This window comes from Polypterus senegalus, chromosome 6 (genome assembly GCF_016835505.1).
Source record: "Polypterus senegalus isolate Bchr_013 chromosome 6, ASM1683550v1, whole genome shotgun sequence".
Lineage (NCBI taxonomy): Eukaryota > Metazoa > Chordata > Cladistia > Polypteriformes > Polypteridae > Polypterus > Polypterus senegalus.
The window spans coordinates 109,882,945-109,903,078 of record NC_053159.1 but is presented as its reverse complement, the minus strand read 5'-3'; the positions used below and the strand labels follow the sequence as shown (position 1 = coordinate 109,903,078).

General features: G+C 37.7%; 1 protein-coding gene across 2 annotated transcripts in view; it reads right to left on the bottom strand.

Annotated features, from left to right (window-relative positions):
• The window catches only part of ap2b1 (adaptor related protein complex 2 subunit beta 1), a 77,424-nt gene that overhangs the window by 49,848 nt on the left and 7,442 nt on the right, over positions 1–20,134 (bottom strand). For both annotated transcript variants that reach the window (XM_039756755.1, XM_039756756.1), the window contains exons 3-8: positions 20,019–20,124; positions 18,676–18,811; positions 17,412–17,657; positions 9,850–10,040; positions 7,119–7,340; positions 4,638–4,758 (exon numbers count right to left, since the gene is read on the bottom strand). In XM_039756755.1, coding sequence (XP_039612689.1) covers positions 4,638–4,758; positions 7,119–7,340; positions 9,850–10,040; positions 17,412–17,657; positions 18,676–18,811; positions 20,019–20,124 — 1,022 coding nt within the window. The remainder of the gene's footprint in view (positions 1–4,637; positions 4,759–7,118; positions 7,341–9,849; positions 10,041–17,411; positions 17,658–18,675; positions 18,812–20,018; positions 20,125–20,134) is intronic.

Sequence of the window (20,134 nt, the reverse complement as noted above, 5' to 3'; positions counted from 1 at the left end):
GTTTGAGTGAGTAAGGTGAGCAAGGCAGGTGTCCTCCTGAGTGATCCAAGGAGTGACAATGGGAGTGTGAAGGATGAAGGGAGGAGAGCCGACCTCAACGGTCTGGCAGTGATATCCGTAGGGAAGCCGAGACGGAGGGTGGCTGAAGGAGCTCGTTGCTGCAGAGTCTCCGCCGGCTGAGGGAGCAATGGGTGAGCCGGGGAGAAAGAGAGACGGAGGTGGGCTGGAGAGTAATGAGAGAGACTGCATTTTAACTTCTGCATTTTTTTTTAACCTCTGGTTTTAATCGGATTTATTTATCGTTTTTATCCCCACTGAACACTTGTTTTTATGGATTTATTGAAGTTGATGCACTGCACTTTGGGCACTGTTTTGTTGGTTTTAATAAAAGCACTTTAACACTTTTTGGAAATATCCCCTGGCTTCATTTGAGAAGTGTCCTCATTAATCAGCTCATCTCGGTGACATTACCAACGGTGTTGGGTTCAGGGCTCCCATAAGGACGTTGGGAGTGTGGAGAGAACCTGCATCGTTACAGTTGGGAGGGTTACAAATACATAAAAATTCTGGTTGATCATCAACTAATTTTGTTTAATTGTGCACTCTTCCTAATTAAAATATTTTAACAAAGACTTCTTGTTGAAAATAAAAGCAAACAAAACACAACTGAAAGACTTCTCTGACAGGTGCTATACAATGTAAATGATTTATATTTATCCTTGGTGTAAGAAGTGGGAATTCTGGGGGCTGAATGTTAATATATTGTATAATTCTTGCTTGTTCTGGTTTTTCTGCCTTTCTTCTTCAGTTTTATCACAAAGTGGGCACATTTATGCATTTTCATAACATAGCAAGTTTCTCCATGTCTTGTGTTGTAGCAGGGAATGTAGCCATATGCACAAGCATTTAAATTTTTTTTTTAATTAAGTCAAGTGCCTGACAGCAGTACTTTGTTAAGATAATTTTGTTTGCATTCATGAATACCAGAGGAGCAGCTGGAGCTTCAAATATTATATCAGAAAAGGGAAATATTTTGTGTTGCTGGAATAGAAGATGTTTTGCATAGTATTTTGTGATCTCTTGTTTTATTACAATCCAATTAGGGACCCTATATGGATTACAGCCCTGAAAAAATATTTTTGCCTTTTATTTACTTATTTTTTGGTCCCCTAGCTATTTTCACGCTTTCTTTCTTTGAGTGGCAGCTGCTTGTTTTTATTTTAGAGTGTATCCAATGTTTTGGGATGTTGCGTGTGTGTGTGTGTGTGTGTGTGTGTGTGTGTGTGTGTATCCCTGGCCAAACTGCTCACAACTATGACCTTACTTGTTTGTTAAACTCAACTCAATCAATGTGAAATTCTCATTTTTCAATTATACTTATCAGTTACTTTTTAGCCCCCTCAGTCTTGCCCTTCATCTGTCTGTCTAACCTTTTTAAAGGAAGGCAGTCATTTATTTACAAAATCTGCAGCATACTTTCAACACTCATGATGAAGACATTTTTGAATAGTGCAGTCTTGTCCTTGTATTTTAAATTTAGATTGTCCTTAGTTCCCTTGTACTTGAAACACAGCATTAGCAAAGAAAGTTGTTTGTCTTTGTTATTACCCAGGTTAATTGTGACATTCTAAAAAGCTATTACATACAGACCCTTTTTTGAAATAAACCTTCATTATATCCCTTAATAATCCTATTTATCTTTTTATTACTACAGGGCTTCGCCCCCTTTTTGCTTCACTCGCCAACCCCCATGTTTGGTTTTCCGGATACACAATTTAAGATAATTTTTTTCTTTGAATTGTTGCTATTTCATTGGTTTCACTTTTATTTCAGAACTTTGTTAGAAACAATATTTGGAATCTTTTAAGTCCCAACAAGCTGTCCGTGAGACGTGTTTATAATGACTTTGTACCATAATTCAGGATAGGTTTCTCTGTTTGGAATTTTAGCACAGACAAAACGATCTACATCATCAGCAGTTAATAATTGTTTTTTGCAAAGTAACCAATAAATGCATGCGAGGTAAACCCCATTTTTGAAACTCTCTGACTTAAACTTCAAAGCTTTACAATATTTACATACTTCTGACATATCACCTGTGTCTATATATTCAATCTCTATTTGCCTTTTCGTTATTTCTCCGAGTAATAATTTCTCTTTGTTTGCGCCAATGCGATCTTTACTTTCTTTTTATTGACACTTTCGCTTTTTTCTGCTTTCATATTCTGTATCTTGCTCTGCATGTGTATCGCACCTACGTTTTTTTTGAGACTTTTGAATTCCACTGTTTTCATTATCTCTAACCTGCTCTGCATGTGTTTGGCCAACTTGTTTTTTAACCTCTTTGACATTTTACTTTTTTGTACTTTTTGTCTTTTATTTCTGACCTCGCTTTGTCCTGCTTTTTTTTCCCAATGACACCTGGTCCGTGGTGATTATTTTCGATTTTTTAGAGTAATAATTTCCGTGTGTTTGTGCTACTGCAATCTTTACTTTCTTTTTGTTGATACTTTCTAATTTCCCTGCTTTCATATTCTTGAACTTTCTCTGCATTTGTATCGCGCCAACTTTTTTTTGAGCCTTTCAAATTCCACTGCTTTCATAATCTCTAACCTTCTTTGCATAGTTGTATAGAACTAATGTTTTTGAACATCTTTATGAAGTTCTACTTTGTCTTTTAATTCTGAGCCCGATTGGATGTTTTTTTTTTTCAATTCCACTTTTTCCAGGCTAATTGTTACTTTCCTTATTTTCTGAATTTGCACCTAGATTATTCTCTTTTTTGCATTTTTTCTCTTCAACACTTTTGAGTCTCTTTTCTTTGCGCTGCTCTTTCTTCTTCGCTTAGTCTTTGACGTTTCATCTATAACGTATTGTCCTTATACACTTTATACATGCTGAGAGCCCTGAATCTGTGTGTGCTCAAAGCCTTCACACGACTGAGTGTTTTGCTGCCCGTGGTCTGATTTGATATTGATTGTAAGTAGGGTGTGTCTTGCAAGAATCTCATGTTCTACGTCCCCGTGAGATGGTCCTGGGTCAATCTCTTGGCACAAAGTCTCATGTTTAAGGTCCCTGCGAGAAGCTCCGTGGCTAATCTCTTTCATCTCGCAGGTCTTTTAAGTGTGTTCCGTGATCTTCACGTGAAGATCACGTCTCGTCTCCTTAGTCTCTCTCTCCCAGGATCTTTTTTTATAATAGAGAGATAAGTTTTTTAAGCAATTTCATAGGTGTTAATCTCATGAAACACATAATGAAAAGTAATATAAAAAAAAGATCATTCATACCTTCAGAAATTGACTCTGCTTAATGACTTGCTCAGGATGAAATGTGACACACTGTGTTCATTTAAATGTTTCTTTTCCTTATTCTAGATTTTCTGTTGTCTGAGATTTGTTGTTTAGATGTTGGTCAAAAGGACCACCAAATTTTCCATTTTAAAAAAGACTGCCTTGACACCTTGTTATTGGAAATTAAAACACGAAAAACTCAATTAAGTGAAGTGAACAAGTTCACATGAACTTGTAACACCCTGTAAAGTAACCCCTTGTGATTTGAGGGTATTATGGGCATAGGACCCTCGCAAAGAGGCACATGACTACTGTATATTCTAAAATCTGCAAATACATTTTGGGAATATAATTACTACAGTATATATTCTAAGTTTACTGCACTAAATAAGAAATGCAAGATAGAATGAATATTGTGCAAGCAAATCGTGTGTGTGAGACTGTCTGCCAAGATAAAGATGTGCAGTTCAGTGGTTCTTCAGTGAACTATAACTTTTTGCAAAATGTATAAATGTGTGTATATTTATGGCAGTAAACAGCAAAAATGATGAATATTACAGATTCAAAAGAAATCCAACAAAAAAACTAAGTACAAAACGATAAAAAAACACTGTCAGTTTAGTAGATGCAACTGATGGTGGTGTGGTTAGAAAATGAAACCCCCTGTGAACAGCCTCCTGAAAGTCATGTCAAGTTTAGTTCTATCGTGATGCTGACGTACTGTATGTGAAGATTTGCAGAAGGTGGGAACACTCCCATACGAAGATGTTTTTGCAATCCAGATGAAATCACATGAATGAGTAGACACAAGACAAGAACATAAATCCAGAGAAAAATGCAACCAGTGGGTGTAATTGTACTCTAATTGTGCAGTTTTGTGTTGAAACAAAAAGACACCACTGACTGTGATCCAGTTGGCTTCTTATGGCATACATTTAAAACTAGCACCTTCATCTTTCACCCAGCAGCCCTTGTGACAACCACCTAAGCTGCCCAAAGATGCAGTACCCCAGAGGTTGCTGGAATTTGCAGTTCATTTATAAAACGCTGACACAGAATCGAGTTTTCCACAATAGATTGCAAAACTCACAAAATAATCTCCATTTAATTATTGATGACAAACCAGCAAATACGCAGATCCACAAATCATAAACCCACGAATCGCAAGGGTGAACCTGTAGTTTTAAATTGATGTGTAGGATCTACTTAATTGTGTAAGTAGCAGATTTCAGTTTGTGACCTTTAATATCTACCAACAAATAATTTTGTCTCAAACATTAATTTGCAAAGTGATACAGATTTTAAAAGATATTCAAGACAGACTTTAATGCTATAAGGCTTACTTACCTGAGCAATGTTGGCTTGTGAAGCCAATCGAATCATGATATCAAGTTTCTCTAGCTTCACATATATTGGATCATTATACTTCACAAAGAAAACTTTGATCTCCTGTTTAAGAATTTCAGGCCTGTAAATAATAAATATGATAAGATTAAAAGTTTATCTTCAATCTTTTTACAGTATGGAACTTTTTTGCTAAGCATATTAAGTTTAACCAATATTAAGTTTGTTGCATGCAGGAACTACACATAAAACTCCACAACACCCCATAACAAATCTGAGTATGGAACTCAAGCAATGGCAATCAGACCGAATGACTGCACCTGGGCTCCTTCAGAGTCCAAATTTAGTGAAGTGTTTTAAGTAAGAACATCATTACAAATCAGCTTTTAAACAATACAAACAGATGCACTTACACCATGAACAATAAAACCAGTGATGTAATTGGAAGGTGCGTCTTTAAAAATTCTAAGTATTTTTATTTTCATGACTGCAAAAGTATATTTTTATATTCAGCCAATGTTTTTATCCAGCATGACTACCAGACCACAATACTAAAGAAACTACTGATAACAATGCAACTCCCTTCGTTTAGAATTTTTATGTGAAGGCAATGGGTACAGGTGCTCTTTTGAGGTTTCAGCCTGAGAAAACACCCAGATTCACTGTTAGTGTGAATATTCACATATGAAACAACATTTGATGTTTTTTCTCTTTTTAAAAGCCTGAGTTATATATGAACATTGGGAGTTTATGGCTATACTTATTAGAAAGTATTACTACTTTATTTTCATTGCTATGACAGAAAATTTAATTTTGCTTCTAACCTTTACAACTTCCTTTTCTATGAATGACCCTTGTATGAAACATGTATATTGCCCATATGATTTAATTTGTAAATTAATATAAAATTCAGTTTTGCTGGTGAATTTTGTAAATGCTAGCAATTAAAAAATAAAAGTATAATTTAGCTGCAGATAATCTAAATAATAAATATTGAACTGAGATTTCAGTTCTAAAACATTAGATCACTTGCCACAATTAATGAATTATGCTTCAATATTTTTTACTATTCATATATGTAAAATTACTACATAAGTATTCAAGCCCTTAAGCAATTCTCTCATTTTACCGAATAATCAATCCTACACTGACATTTGTTTCTGAGATATTTTAACTTAAAGCACTGAAAAATATATATATATATATATATATATATATATATATTTTTTTTTTAATTTGACAAGTTACATATTAGAAAAAAATCATATGGAAAAAAAGGAAATATGCTATTTGCTTCCTGTGTGGTGGAAGGACTCAAGCTTACACAAGTGAAAAACACCTGCCTAATCAGGACATCAGCCTTATGACTGGCCTATATAACTGTCACATTTTTCTGGATAAGGAAGCCATACAGCGTCCTTCATTAAGATTGACACCTCATATGATGAACGTAAAAACATAAAATACGAATCGAATATACCTATACTTTTATGACTTTCAAGGTGGTGCCAGTAACTGTGGTACACATATATTGGAGAAAAATAAGTGGTAAACAGTAAGAAATATTAAAGGTTAGATTTTTTTAATACATTGAAGAAAAGATCAATAAGATATTGACATTTTGCTCTTATTTACAAATGGTGCCAATATTACTGGAGGGGAATATAGTTAAGAGATTATTATTCGAGTAGTAAATATGAAAAAATGAGAAATAAAGTCTAAAATCCATTCTTAACAATTTAGACATTAAAAGGTACAAATTAATAAATTAGGACAAGGGTAAAAAAACAGTTTATAGATGGCTCAGTTATCAGGAAGATAAAGCTGCCACCCAGACAGTGCTAAGAAAAGGTCTTCCCTCAGAATTCTCTGTGCAAAATGAGAAACAAAGAAGAGTGTGGCTTCGTTCACAAGTTTACAAAATGCAAACAATTACTGTGGAGGAGCTAAAGAGTTCAGTAGCTGAGACTGAAGTAATTGTGCACAAATCCACAATATCAAGAACTCTGCATTATACTGGCCTATAAGAAGTGTGGTACAAAAGAAGCCACTGCTCAAAGACAGCTATGTGAAATCACATCTGGAGTTTGTCAAGATAAGAACAGGAGAGATGTGATCAAAGAGGCATATGTAGCACTAACGCAACACTGCCAATGGTTCAAATAAACACAACAACTAAAGTGAAGTATTGTGGTGGGAACATTCTCATGTACTGCTTCTGTTCATTACCAGGAACAGGGCATATAGTTAATACAGAAAGAAGAATGGATGAATGAAAACAAGTAAAGAATGTAAGAGAAACTGCATCTGTCGTTAAGTAAAATGAGAGAATTGGGCTGAATATTTTTTTTTAATGGCACTGTTAATTTTGCATGTACACTGAGACACTAACAGAACTGACAAAGTTAGAATTAATGCAAGTGTTACAGGGTTATGTTATCAAACTAAAACTGTAAATGAGGCAGGATTACAATACTTGCTCACCTTTTCTGTACGATGAGATTTATATTTCTGAGTGCCACATATTGGACTTCTGGTTCTCCAGAAAGTAAAGTTACAAGAGGAGGAGACAACTTCTTTAGCAAAGTAGTATAATAGTCAGAGTCTTTTGGCAGCAGCTCAAGGAACTTCATTAAAACCTTCACCGCAGAAAGTACAACAGCAGAGTTTGCATGAGACAGTCGAGGGGTAACACGTTCACAAATACTGGAATACAAAAAAATAAAATAAATTTTTACCATGAATAACAGTTTTTAACAAAAGTATGTGTGTACGTCTCAGTTCTGCTTTCTCCATATAGAGGTGTCTCTTAGGTTCTGTATTGTCAACCTACAGCAATTCCACAGATATAAAAACGTGCACATACAGTGGGTACGGAAAGTATTCAGACCCCCTTCAATTTTTCACTCTTTGTTATATTGCAGCCATTTGCTAAAATCATTTAAATTATTTTTTCCCTCATTAATGTACACACAGCACCCCATATTGACAGACAAAAAAAGAATTTTTGAAATTGTTGCAGATTTATTAAAAAAGAAAAACTGAAATATCACATGGTCCTAAGTATTCAGACCCTTTGCTCAGTATTTAGTAGAAGCACCCTTTTGAGCTAATACAGACATGAGTCTTCTTGGGAAAGATGCAACAAGTTTTTCACACCTGGATTTGGGGATCCTCTGCCATTCCTCCTTGCAGATCCTCTCCAGTTCTGTCAGATTGGATGGTAAACGTTGGTGGACAGCCATTTTAGGTCTCTCAGAGATGCTCAATTGGGTTTAAGTCAGGGCTCTGGCTGGGCCATTCAAGAACAGTCACAGAGTTGTTGTGAAGCCACTTCTTCTCTATTTTAGCTGTGTGCTTAGGGTCATTGTCTTGTTGGAAGGTAAACCTTCGGCCCAGTCTGAGGTCCTTAGCACTCTGGAGAAGGTTTTTGTCCAGGATATTCCTGTACTTGGCCGAATTCATCTTTCCCTTGATTGCAACCAGTCGTCCTGTCCCTGCAGCTGAAAAACACCCCCACAGCATGATGCTGCCACCGCCATGCTTCACTGTGGGACTGTATTGGACAAGTGATGAGCAGTGCCTGGTTGTCTCCACACATACCGCTTAGAATTAAGGCCAAAAAGTTCTATCTTGGTCTCATCAGACCAGAGAATCTTATTTCTCACCATCTCAGAGTCCTTCAGGTGTCTTTTAGCAAACTCCATGCAGGCTGTCATGTGTCTTGCACTGAGGAGAGGCTTCCGACAGGCCACTCTGCCATAAAGCCCTGACTGGTGGAGGGCTGCAGTGATGGTTGACTTTCTACAACTTTCTCCCATCTCCTGACTGCATCTCTGGAGCTCAGCCAAAGTGATCTTTGGGTTCTTCTTTACCTCTCTCACCAAGGCTCTTCTCCCCCAGTAGCTCAGCTTGGCCGGACGGCCAGCTCTAGGAAGGGTTCTGGTCGTCCCAAACGTCTTCCATTTAAGGATTATGGAGGCCACTGTGCTCTTGGGAACCTTAAGTGCAGCAGAAATTTTTTTGTAACCTTGGCCAGATCTGTGCCTTGCCACAATTCTGTCTCTGAGCTCTTCAGGCAGTTCCTTTGACCTCATGATTCTCATTTGCTCTGACATGCATTGTGAGCTGTAAGGTCTTATATAGACAGATGTGTGGCTTTCCTAATCAAGTCCAATCAGTATAATCAAACACAGCTGGACTCAAATGAAGGTGATCTCAAGGATGATCAGAAGAAATGGAAAGCACCTGAGTTAAATATATGAGTGTCACAGCAAAGGGTCTGAATACTTAGGACCATGTGATATTTCAGTTTTTCTTTTTTAATAAATCTGCAACAATTTCAAAAATTCTTTTTTGTCTGTCAATATGGGGTGCTGTGTGTACATTAATGAGGGAAAAAATTAATTTAAATGATTTTAGCAAATGGCTGCAATATAACAAAGAGTGAAAAATTGAAGGGGGTCTGAATACTTTCCGTACCCACTGTAAAACAGCCAAGATTTTTCTTGTCAACTGAATATGAATTTGTTTTCAACTAGGGACCTACTACTTACTAACAAAGCAAACTAGTATTGTCATGGATGACTAATTAGCAGTCACCACTAATGAAGAGGAACAACATGTATGTAAGGTATTTTGTAACTATTTTAAATCATTATGTGTTTTCATTCTGATGCATCTTAGAATGTAACCAGTGACGTGCATGGCTCCATCGAAGTTTAACTGCTACATTAGCAGCTGTAATTGAGTGGCATATACTGATGCTTTCAATTCCCAACATATTAAACACACATCTCAGCCCTGTCACCTTGGAAAGCATAGTTGCTGGGAGGGGGAGATGACACTCTTAGCAATTCTTCAGCAAAGAAAGCATGCCTTTGCTAAACAATCAATTATGAGTTTGTGGTGAGTTTTCATGCCATCATTATCCCTTTCTCAATCATGTGAATATGAGATTTCATCAACTGCCAAGACCTAAAATGCCGTTAATTAGAAGCTTGGGAGTGTATTACCTTTTAAACAAACAAAGAATAACCATGGATCTACTCAAGTACGTACTGATAAAGCAATTAAAAGGCAAGTTTGCACTTATTATTTTGTCATAACAAAAATAATGCTAGTTATTAATTCAAGTAATTTAACACAATACTAGTCTAGAGAAGCACAAGCAGTTACTGATCATGATGTGGGCAGAGATACTAAGAATACTTACCTCTGAGCCTCTCTTTCATCTTTGGGATTATAATTAGATAGGCAATCCAGAATAAAGATTTGACCCCATTCAGTGCACTCATTCAGGGCAGTCAGAAGTTTGTTGATATTTTGAGGGTTTAGATCAAGCAAATTGCTGTTTGGATGAGATTCACTTATCTCAGATAATGCAGCCACAGCATTAGCCACAACCTAAAAAACAAAGCAACACCTGCAGTAGTACATTTGCAAGGGTGACTTTCCAAAGCTAACATAATTTACAAATTTATATTAGGCTCCACATCAGTAATACAGGTGATGATACACTTTGGGTGTTGGCTTTAACCAATCGCCACACAATAAGCTCTGTAATAAATGTAAAGCCAGCTGTAAGCTTAGATTACCGATTCTTCAGAACTTTTAAGGGACATTGAAAAATCTTATTTATACATGTTTAATTATTCCATCCATGCAGGGTCACACCTGTCCCAGCAAGCATCAAGTGTGAGGTAAGAAAAAGTGCAAACAAACAAGTCAAAGAGAAGTTCAAATGGACTGCGGCATGGCCGAGTGGAATCCATGCAGATGCTGGTGGCTTTCTTTTGGCAGTGTTGCTATGGCATTTAGAAATGTTTATTCATTCTGTGCACCATTATATTGTTACAGAATGATTACAATCAAGTGAAATATATTTGTAAACGATATGCAGTTAATTTCAATATATATGATAAATCCCAAGTCACTGATGCAAATCTGAAAAAGGGGAGACCACACAGAAACAGTACTGTTTTAACGATGGGTGATGCCAGTTTGCAAAACCGAGCAGAAAAGTGCGTACGCAAGGTGGGGAAGCTTCTGCGACAATGTGTGTGGCTTTACGCCAAGTTTAATTTTTATACATCTTGATGCAAACATGGAAATGGGAGTTGACACCATTTAGACACAAGGCACCTGGTCCTTAGCAGGTTATAAAATGTATTTTATTCGAGCCTCAGGTGTAAAACAACACACAGCAGATTCCATTGTGTCATTATTTAACAAAAATAAAGCCAAGACATGAAAAACTAACTATGCATCATGATTCAATGGCTTGTAGAACCACCTTTAGCAGCAAAAATTTGAATTAGTCATTCTCTGCATGACTCTCAGTCTCTCACATCTTTGTGGAGTAATTCTGGCCCACTCTTATTTACAACATTGCTTCAGTTCATTGAGGTTTGTGGGCATTTATTTATGCACAGCTCTCTCAAGGTCCCGCCACAGCATTCCTAATGGGCTGAGGACTGGACTTTGACTGGGCCATTGCAACACCTTCATTCTTTCATTTTCATTCATTTGCTTGGAGATTTGCTGGTGTGCTTACGAACATTGTCCTGTTGCATGACCCACTTTTTGGCCAAGCTTTAGCTGTCAAACAGACTGCCTCACATTTGACTCTAGAATACTTTTGCATACAGAGTTGTTCATGGTCAACTCACCATGTCCTGTGGCTGCAAAACAAGCCCAAATCACCACCCCTCCACCACCATGCTTGACAGTTTGTATGAGACGTTTGTGTTGATATGCTGTGGTTTTTTTTTTCACCAAACATGGAGCTGTGCATCATGGACAAATGGGACAATTGCTTCTCTAAAATCATTGCCGACGTCTGACCTCCTTGGCATTGTGTTAACACACACCTGAATGCTCCAAACCAGCAAACTGTCAAAACTTGTGCTTTTACTGAGGTGGTCAGATTTGCTGGCGGTGCAGGTTAAAAAATGCAAGGTGAGGAGTGTGAGGCAGGTATAACAGTCTATAATCTTGTGTAGTGTTAACATTTATCCCCCCGGGTGGAATTGAAGAGTCGCATAGTGTGGGGGAGGAACGATCTCAACAGTCTGTGGAGCAGGACAGTGACAGCAATCTGTTGCTCCTCTGTCTGGAGATGAGACTGTTCAGTGGATGCAGTGGATTCTCCATGATTGACTGGAGCCTGCTCAGCGCCCGTTGTTTTGCCACGGATGTCAAACTGTCCAGCTCCGTGCCTACAATAGAGCCTGCCTTCCTCACCAGTTTGTCCAGGTGTGAGGCGTCCCTCTTCTTTATGCTGCCTCCCCAGCCCACCACCGCGTAGAAGAGAGTGCTCGCCACAACCATCTGATAGAACATCTGCAGCATCTTATTGCAGATGTTGAAGAATGCCAGCCTTCTAAGGAAGTATAGTCAGCTCTGTCCTCTCTTGCACAGAGTATCAGTATTGGCAGTCCAGTCCCAATTTATCATCCAGCAGCACTCCAAGGTATTTATAGGTCACCTCTGATTATCACGTGGACCATGAGGGGCCTGGGCCTCCTAAAATCCACCACCAGCTCCTTGGTTTTGCTGGTGTTCAGTTGTAGGTGGTTTGAGTCACACCATTTAACAAAGCCCTTGATTAGGTTCCTATACTCCTCCTCCTGCCCACTCCTGATGCAGCCCACGATAGCAGTGTCATCAGCAAACTTTTGCATGTGGCAGGACTCCGAGTTATATTGGAAGTCCAATGTATATAGGCTGAACAGGACTGGAGAAAGCACAATCCCCTGTGGTGCTCCTGTGCTGCTGAACACAATGTCAGACCTGCAGTTCCCAATACGCACATACTGAGGTCTGTCTGTAAGATAGTCCCCGATCCATGCCACCAGGTATTAAACTACCCCCATCTCTGTCAGCTTGTCATTAAGGAGCCGAGGTTGGATGGTGTTTCTCCTGGTATGCGAACTGCAAAGGGCCGAGGGAAAAGCGGACCTGTGGCTTCAGGTGGTGAAGCAGCAGCCGCTCCATGGTCTTCATCACATGTGACGTCAGAGCGACAGGCCCGAAGTCATTCAGCTCACAAGGACGTGATACCTTTGGGACTGGGGTGATGCAAGATGTTCTCCAAAGCCTCGGTACTTGCCCCTGTTCCAGGCTCAGGTTGAAGATGGCTGTAGAGGACTCCCCAGTTCCAGCGCACAGGCCTTCATGATGATACTCCATCTGGACACATTGCTTTGCTGGCACGAAGTCTCATCAGCTCTCTGCTTACCTGGGCTGCTGTAATTGTGGGTGGGGGGAAACTCTCTCCTATGCTGGTATCAGCAGAAGGATGGGTGGAGGATACAGTACTCTGAGGTATGAGTGGGTTAGGGTGGTCAAACCTGTTAAAGAAGTTGTTCATCAGTTTTGCTCTCTCCACGTCTCTCTCGATGGTGGCACCCCACTTCAAGCTGCAGCCAGTGATGATCTTCATCCCATCCCACACTTCCTTAATGCTGTTATTCTGCAACTTTTGCTCCAGTTTTCTTCTGTACTGCTCCTTTGCCGCCCTGAGCTGGACTCGGAGCTCCTTCTGCATGCGCTTGAGCTCATGCTGATCACCACATTTAAAAGTTTTTTCTCTTCTGGTTCAAAAGGCCCATGATGTCACTTGTAATCCATGGCTTGTTGTTAGCATAGCAGCTTACGGTTCTTGCTGGAACTACAATGTCCATACAGGAGTTGATGTAGTCAGTAGACTGTACATGTTTTCATCATGGCCGGATATATCCGTAGGTTAATCTTGGCTGTTAGTTAACAGGGGCCCCAAAATTATTCAAAACATTTAAAATTAAAAAACGACTCATTTTTTCTTAAGAAATCATTCTGCAGCAAAACTGCCTGATTGAATCCACTTTAACACCTTTACTGTTATCCATAAGATAATATGTCCATCTCTAGTGGCACATGCACCGTCATCCGTGACAGACTTTGGCTGTAGGACTGAAGTGCAGCAGCAGGGAAGGCTGAACACAGGCGGTCTGAGTGTAAAGCATGTGAGGAAGAAAGTAGAAATGCTTTCTGTTCTTCAAAATAGGACATGAAAAATTCCTTTTCTAGTGATAGTGATGCATACATTTATAATGATTTTGCTTAACTATTTAATTATGATGCCACGTCTGAAAGTGCTTGGTATGACAACAGTGTGGGGCAACTATTAAAGCTGACATCCAGGGCAACTCCAGGGCTCAAGGCATGTGTGTATCTGTTCTTAAAGGATTTCAATCTGTTCATAAGTGACAGCATGTAAGATATAATTATGAACAAGCATAGCAGTAACACACACTGAAAGCAAATTACATGGTGCACAAATGAGGTTTGATGTCAGTCATGATGAGATGCTGGCTTTCTTTGCACTTGCTGTATCCCAAGGAGGACAGCCTGAAGCTGAAATGTGCTGGTCAACAAAACTTTCACATAAAATCCCTTTAGGAACAGTAGATAATGAGTGGAAAATGTTTCAAGTACTTCTCATTTTGTTAATGACAACTTCACATGGTACTGAGGAATTTTTTCTTGAAAAATACAACTCTTTTTTAACCCAGTGATAGAGAGATTCACTAGTCTACGCACCTAAAGAGAAAGTTACTGACAAATAACATACCATTGGAGTATCTGTACTGAAAAAGTGTACTCATAGCTGCAGACTAGAGAAAAACTAAACCTGCTGATGCATTTTTATTCATGTTTTATATTTATTTTTATTTCTTCTCAGTTTTAGATTCACAGCTGAAGATACCAGGTAGTGTGAAAATAATTCAGATATGGAATGTTTTGAAATGTTTTTCATTCAATTGTTAATGTAATTCTACATTATACTTAACACTTAATTTTGTTAAAGGTACTTTCAGTATATAAAAAATAGCAAAACTGTAACCTGATGTTTCTGAATTTGCATTTCAAAGCACCAAACCTTTCTGAATTAAAAACAGCTCTTTGGGCATAAAGATAATGCAACACTAAGAACCTGAAAGGACTGAAGCAGTATGTCACTAGCAGTTTGAAAGGAAGACATGCATAGTGATCAATAAAGGTTACTGATTTTGAGAAGTGTTCCGAGAGGAATGCTTAAAACAAGTGATCAGAAAGTAAAACCTTTTATTCACTGATACCACCAGTAACATACAGTGGGTATAGAAAAGAATCATCCCCTTCGAAATATTCCCTTTTTGTTTGCTTTACTGCCTTTAAATGAAAACACACACAAAAAATATTTCTTCCCAGCTTTACTTACTCAATGCATTCTATAACATCCAAGTGAAAGATATCACATTTACAGTTCAGAAAAATTATAAAAAATTAAAAACAAGGCATACTGAGATTAATAAAAGGATCACTCCCTAAATGTCAAAACCACCTTTTGCTTTAATGACAGCCTTGAGTCTGTTGGGATACTTCTCTATCAGCTTTGCACATCTAGGTTGAACAATATTTGCCCACTCTTCTTCACAGAACTGTTCAAGTTCGGTCAAATTGGATGGTGAGTGTTGGTGGACTGCTGTCTTCAAATCTTTCCACAGATTTTCAATTGGATTTAGGTCTGGGCTCTGACTGGGCCACACAAGGACTTCCACTTTTTTTCCTCCTTCAGCCACTGCGTGGTCAATTTTACTGTGTGCTTCGGGTCGTTGTCATGTTGAAAGGTGAACATTTGGCCCATCTTCAACTTCTGGCGGAGGGTAGCAGGTTTCCCTCAAGAATTTGACAGTATTTTGCCCCATCCATTTTTTCTTCTTACCCTAAAGAGAGCCCCAGGCCCTGCGGCAGAGAAACACCCCCACAACAGGATGCTGCCACCTCCATGCTTTACTGCAGGTATGGTGTGTTGTGGATGGTAAACTGCATTGGAGTTCCGCCAGGTGTACCATTTGGTATTGAGGCCAAAAAGTTTGATTTTGGTCTCATCTGACCATAAGACCTTTTTCCACTTGGCATCAGAATCTTCAAGGTGCATTCTGGCAAAGCTCAAATGAGCCTTAATGTGGCTTTTTCCTAACAACCCTCCCAAACAAGCCACAATTGAGGAGCACTTGTGAAATTGTTGTCACATGTACACAATGGTCACTCTTTGCCATAAAATCCTGTAACTCCTTCAAAGTGGACATTGGCCTCTTGGTAGCCTCTCTTACCAGTTTCCTCCTTGCTCTTCCATCCAGTTTGGAGCGAAAGCTGGATCCAGGTAGGGCCATAGTAGTACCAAACACTTGCCACTTCTTTATTATGGACTTTACTGTGCTCCTTGGGATTGATAAAGCCTTTGAGATTTTTTGTATCCATCTCCTGCCTTATGTCAGTCCACAACTCTATCCCCGAGATCTTTTAAAAGTGGCTTGATATCCATAGTTAGTTGTTTGCTGACAGTTGCACTACTGAGCAAGGGAATGCTCCAGGAGTAGCTGTTTTTATGCTTCACTGATTACAATTGATCACAGGTGGAAGCCAGTAACTATGGTGTGCAATGAAAATGTTGGTTACTTACACCTAATTGAGTTTACAAAGATTGTTTTATGAGGGCGGTGATCCTTAATTAATCTCAGTATTTCTTGTTTTTGATTTTTTTTAATTCTTCTGAACTGTAGCTGTGATATCTTTCACTTGGATGTTATAGATTGCATTGAGTAAGTAAACCTGGTGTAAAGCAAAAAAATTGGAATATTTCGAAGGGGGTGATTCTATTCTGTACCCACCGTATGAGTGACAACTAGCTAAAACAGTTAGTGATGGAGAATGGTAGCAGAAGTGATGTAGATTTCTTGCATTTAACAGCCAGCGAAGGATGCATACAAAAAGTACAAGGCCTGTCACAAAATAAACAGAATTTCCTAAATTGTGTGTCAATGAGCCAATGTGGTAGACTTGTGATATTAGTTGTGTGTAGCGGCAACCTTGACCTTTAAAATCCTTACTTACTCGATCACGCCATGTCAATTAAAATTGACAGATGAGCAAAAAGCAAACAGTGTTACAGACAGTCAGGAGTTTAGAGTGTTTAAATGCTGCTAAAAACTCTCTGAAACATGTCATAACTGTTGACTAAACATGGGAGTACAGTCCCTGCTGACTCTTCTTTGTTCCCGAAGTTGAAATCCACAGATTTCAAATGATAGATAATTCTCCAAGGGACACACGTGACATTCCACAAAACAGGTTTCAGGACGCATTCCAGAAATAAAAGAACTGTTGGGAGTAGTCTATACATAGAGGAATGGAATACTTCAAAGGAGACAAGTCTGATTAAATTGTAAGCATATTAATACGCATTTTTAAAATAATATTTGGTTTCTTTTTGGACAGACCTCATATTCCTGTTGTTCAGTAATAAAGTTCTCACTTGTTCTCATTCATTACTCCTGCTGGCTCATTGTGAATCAACTCAATGACATATGTTACCCTACAAATTCCTTGTGGAAGAAAGTCAGATGGTGTGCTGCATGGTGCTAGTCTTAAGACACATTTCCCACAGACATTTGCTCATTTCATACCACAACCTTTGAACAGCAACCAGGCTGTTACAAATAAACACTTAATTTATGTATTAGAAGGCTGCAGAAACTCAACAATATACAGAACAACCTTCAATGGCAGGGGAATACTATAGGTGTGAAGCCTAAAGATGCAGTAAATGACTTCAATGCTGCTATTATGACAATCCATTATGCTGTACTCTATATATGTTAATCGTGTTTCATTAAAATATTAATTGAAAAAAAATGTTAAAAGCTTAATATGAAGGGATAATTAAAAAAGCAGAGTAAAAAAAATTACCATTGGGTTGGAATCTGCAATAAGATCCCTTAGTGAATCCAGAAACCCCTGATCTTCCACCATCTGGGCATTAATGTCATGAAGCTTTGCAACACAAACAGCTGCAGTCTTCCTCACATAAGGATCTTCATCCTTCAGGCACTTTCGCAAAGGCTCACATAGGTACTCCGTGATTTTATCCACCCGAATACATCCCATAGTACGGACTGCAAGGGCTCGGATTAGTGGGTTAGGATCTTCACAATCCTAATAAAAAAGAAAAAAAGTATTAAAAGGTAATATTTTCTCCAAATCTTAAAGAATACCAAAGAGATACTGTAAAATAGAAGATTGAATAGAACGTTCAAGGTTACTGTAATTGGCAAAAAGAGTGCCAGCCGATTTTTAACAAGCATTACAACCTGCTTCAATATGTAAAAATTGCTAATAAAATAACTACTGTTGAGAACATTAAAAATGCCATTTCATTTTTGCAGGATTAATTCTTATCTCACAATATTGGTGCCAAACCTATTAAACTAGATGTGGTATTACTGTATTTCAGCTGCACTTCCTTCCAACTCACTTTACTCAACATTTGGAGCACATACGCCCAAGGACAGGAATCAGGAATTGTAATGCTCCTGGCGTTATTGTTGGTGCTGCATAAATCACATACTCCTACTTTCAAAAAGAAGATAAACTAACTTCTTCTGGTTGGTTAGTAAGATACTAACTATTCCCGCATTACAAAATGGGTGTAAAATACATTTGCCATTATGAATGTTTGAAAACACATTCATTCCATTTCAAATCTTAAATTATATTTTGTGCAATATTGTCCTTACTGAACATGCATCTGTACTTTTCAGTCATTGGTGGTAAGTGAAAATAAAATGGATACAAATGCGAAACAAACAAACCTTTTTTGTTCAGAATCCCAAGGAGCAAGAGCATATCAATGAACCAGATTGTTAACAATGGAAACTAATCCTTTACAGAATGATAGTACTGTATACATGTTATCTTACAAAAACAATACCTAGGATATTGACTCCTTAAACTATTTTCTGCCATTTTTATAAATTACAACTTATTCTTTTCCATTATATGTTTAAAACAAAGTTTTGATAAACGAACTGAACATAATACAAAAATTTGAAACTACTATAATATAGGTAATCACACTATCTCAATGAAAAAAAATGCACAAAACACAGAATTAAAGTATGTAATAAAGGACATATAGTATTAAAATAACTAAGTTCAATAATTAAAATCTCACCTTAACAAAGCTGTTGACAGCCATGATTGCCATATCCGGCTGACTTTTGGCATAATTCATGAGATATAAGTATACCAGTTTCTTCAGTTCCAAGTTATCTGTCTGCATACAATTCACCACATCAGGAAACAAAGAACTAGAAAAGAGCAGAATGAGGAAACATTATATTGATAGTTGCAGCTATAGCTGGAATTTTTAAAAGTCTATAACACAAGTTTGGCTCAAAGTTGAAAACCCATAACCTTTGGGGTTGAATGAGGAAGAACAGCTGGTGTTTATCACATAACATATTGAAATACTTTTTCTTTTTTCAAATATCAACAGATCTGAAAAACATATTATAAGTAATCTAGATATGATTTAAAGCATACACAAAGATGTGCACGGGTAATATTTCTTTGCAAATTTGCACAAAGATCCAACTAGAACAGTCTTAAATAAATAATAAACCACACACACACACATACGATTCAGGCCTGAGCAAATCATTGCCATGTCACATTCAGGCTCATCCAGTGCTGCAGAAGTGTTTTTGTTCTGTTGCTACTATAGGTGTTGGTGTTTATTTTCAAAAGAAAGAACCACATTTTCTGCTTTTTACTTATTTTAATATGATCATTAAAGTCAATAAAATAAAGAAGAAACCTTTTTTTTTTTAAACCCTTGGGCCTCATCATCAAAGGTGAGTATGTCAAAGAGTAAGTGTGACCCAGAGTTGTGGATATAAGGTTATATGAGAGCAGAACTCTCATGAAGCAAAAATATTTAAGTAAAGGTGTAACAACGCACAAGCAAACTCATCAAACCTTTTTCTGGGTACTTGCACACAATGGTAACAGGAGTTAAAGGTTTAAATGTCTTCACAACTGATTTGCGAAGTACGTGTAATATTTCATCATTTTGCTTTATCACTTTTTTTGGATAACATTTCCTTTTCTAATTATGAAATTACTTTAAAACTTGTTATGACTGTCTCTCTTTTTTTTTACATTGCTCTTGTTTCTTAACTCTTAACTTAACTGCTAACTCCTAAAGAATTACATTTTTGTGTTAAAAATTATCCAGATTCTGAAGACAATTGAATCGAAAATGCAAAAGAATACACAATATAAGTTGGGATGCCACTATCTTTAACAATGTTACTAAATATGTATTCTTTTTATAACAGTTATCGGAGTCCAACAACCACTTTTTGAGGCCATGTTTAAAAATAAAACGCTATATACATTTTTTTTTAAAACAGTACAAAATACAAAGAGAGTAAACATTCTGTACTGGTCTTGAATACTGACAATGACTGATCAAAGGATAGTAATAGTAACACTTTTTAAAAAGCAACTTACCTAACATCTTTGCCCACAGTCATGGCTGCAATGACCTTCTTGACAGCTTCTTTCCTTTTCTCCTTCTTTTCATTGTTCAGCTCTGCTTTAAGCTCAAATATCTCACCTACAACAAA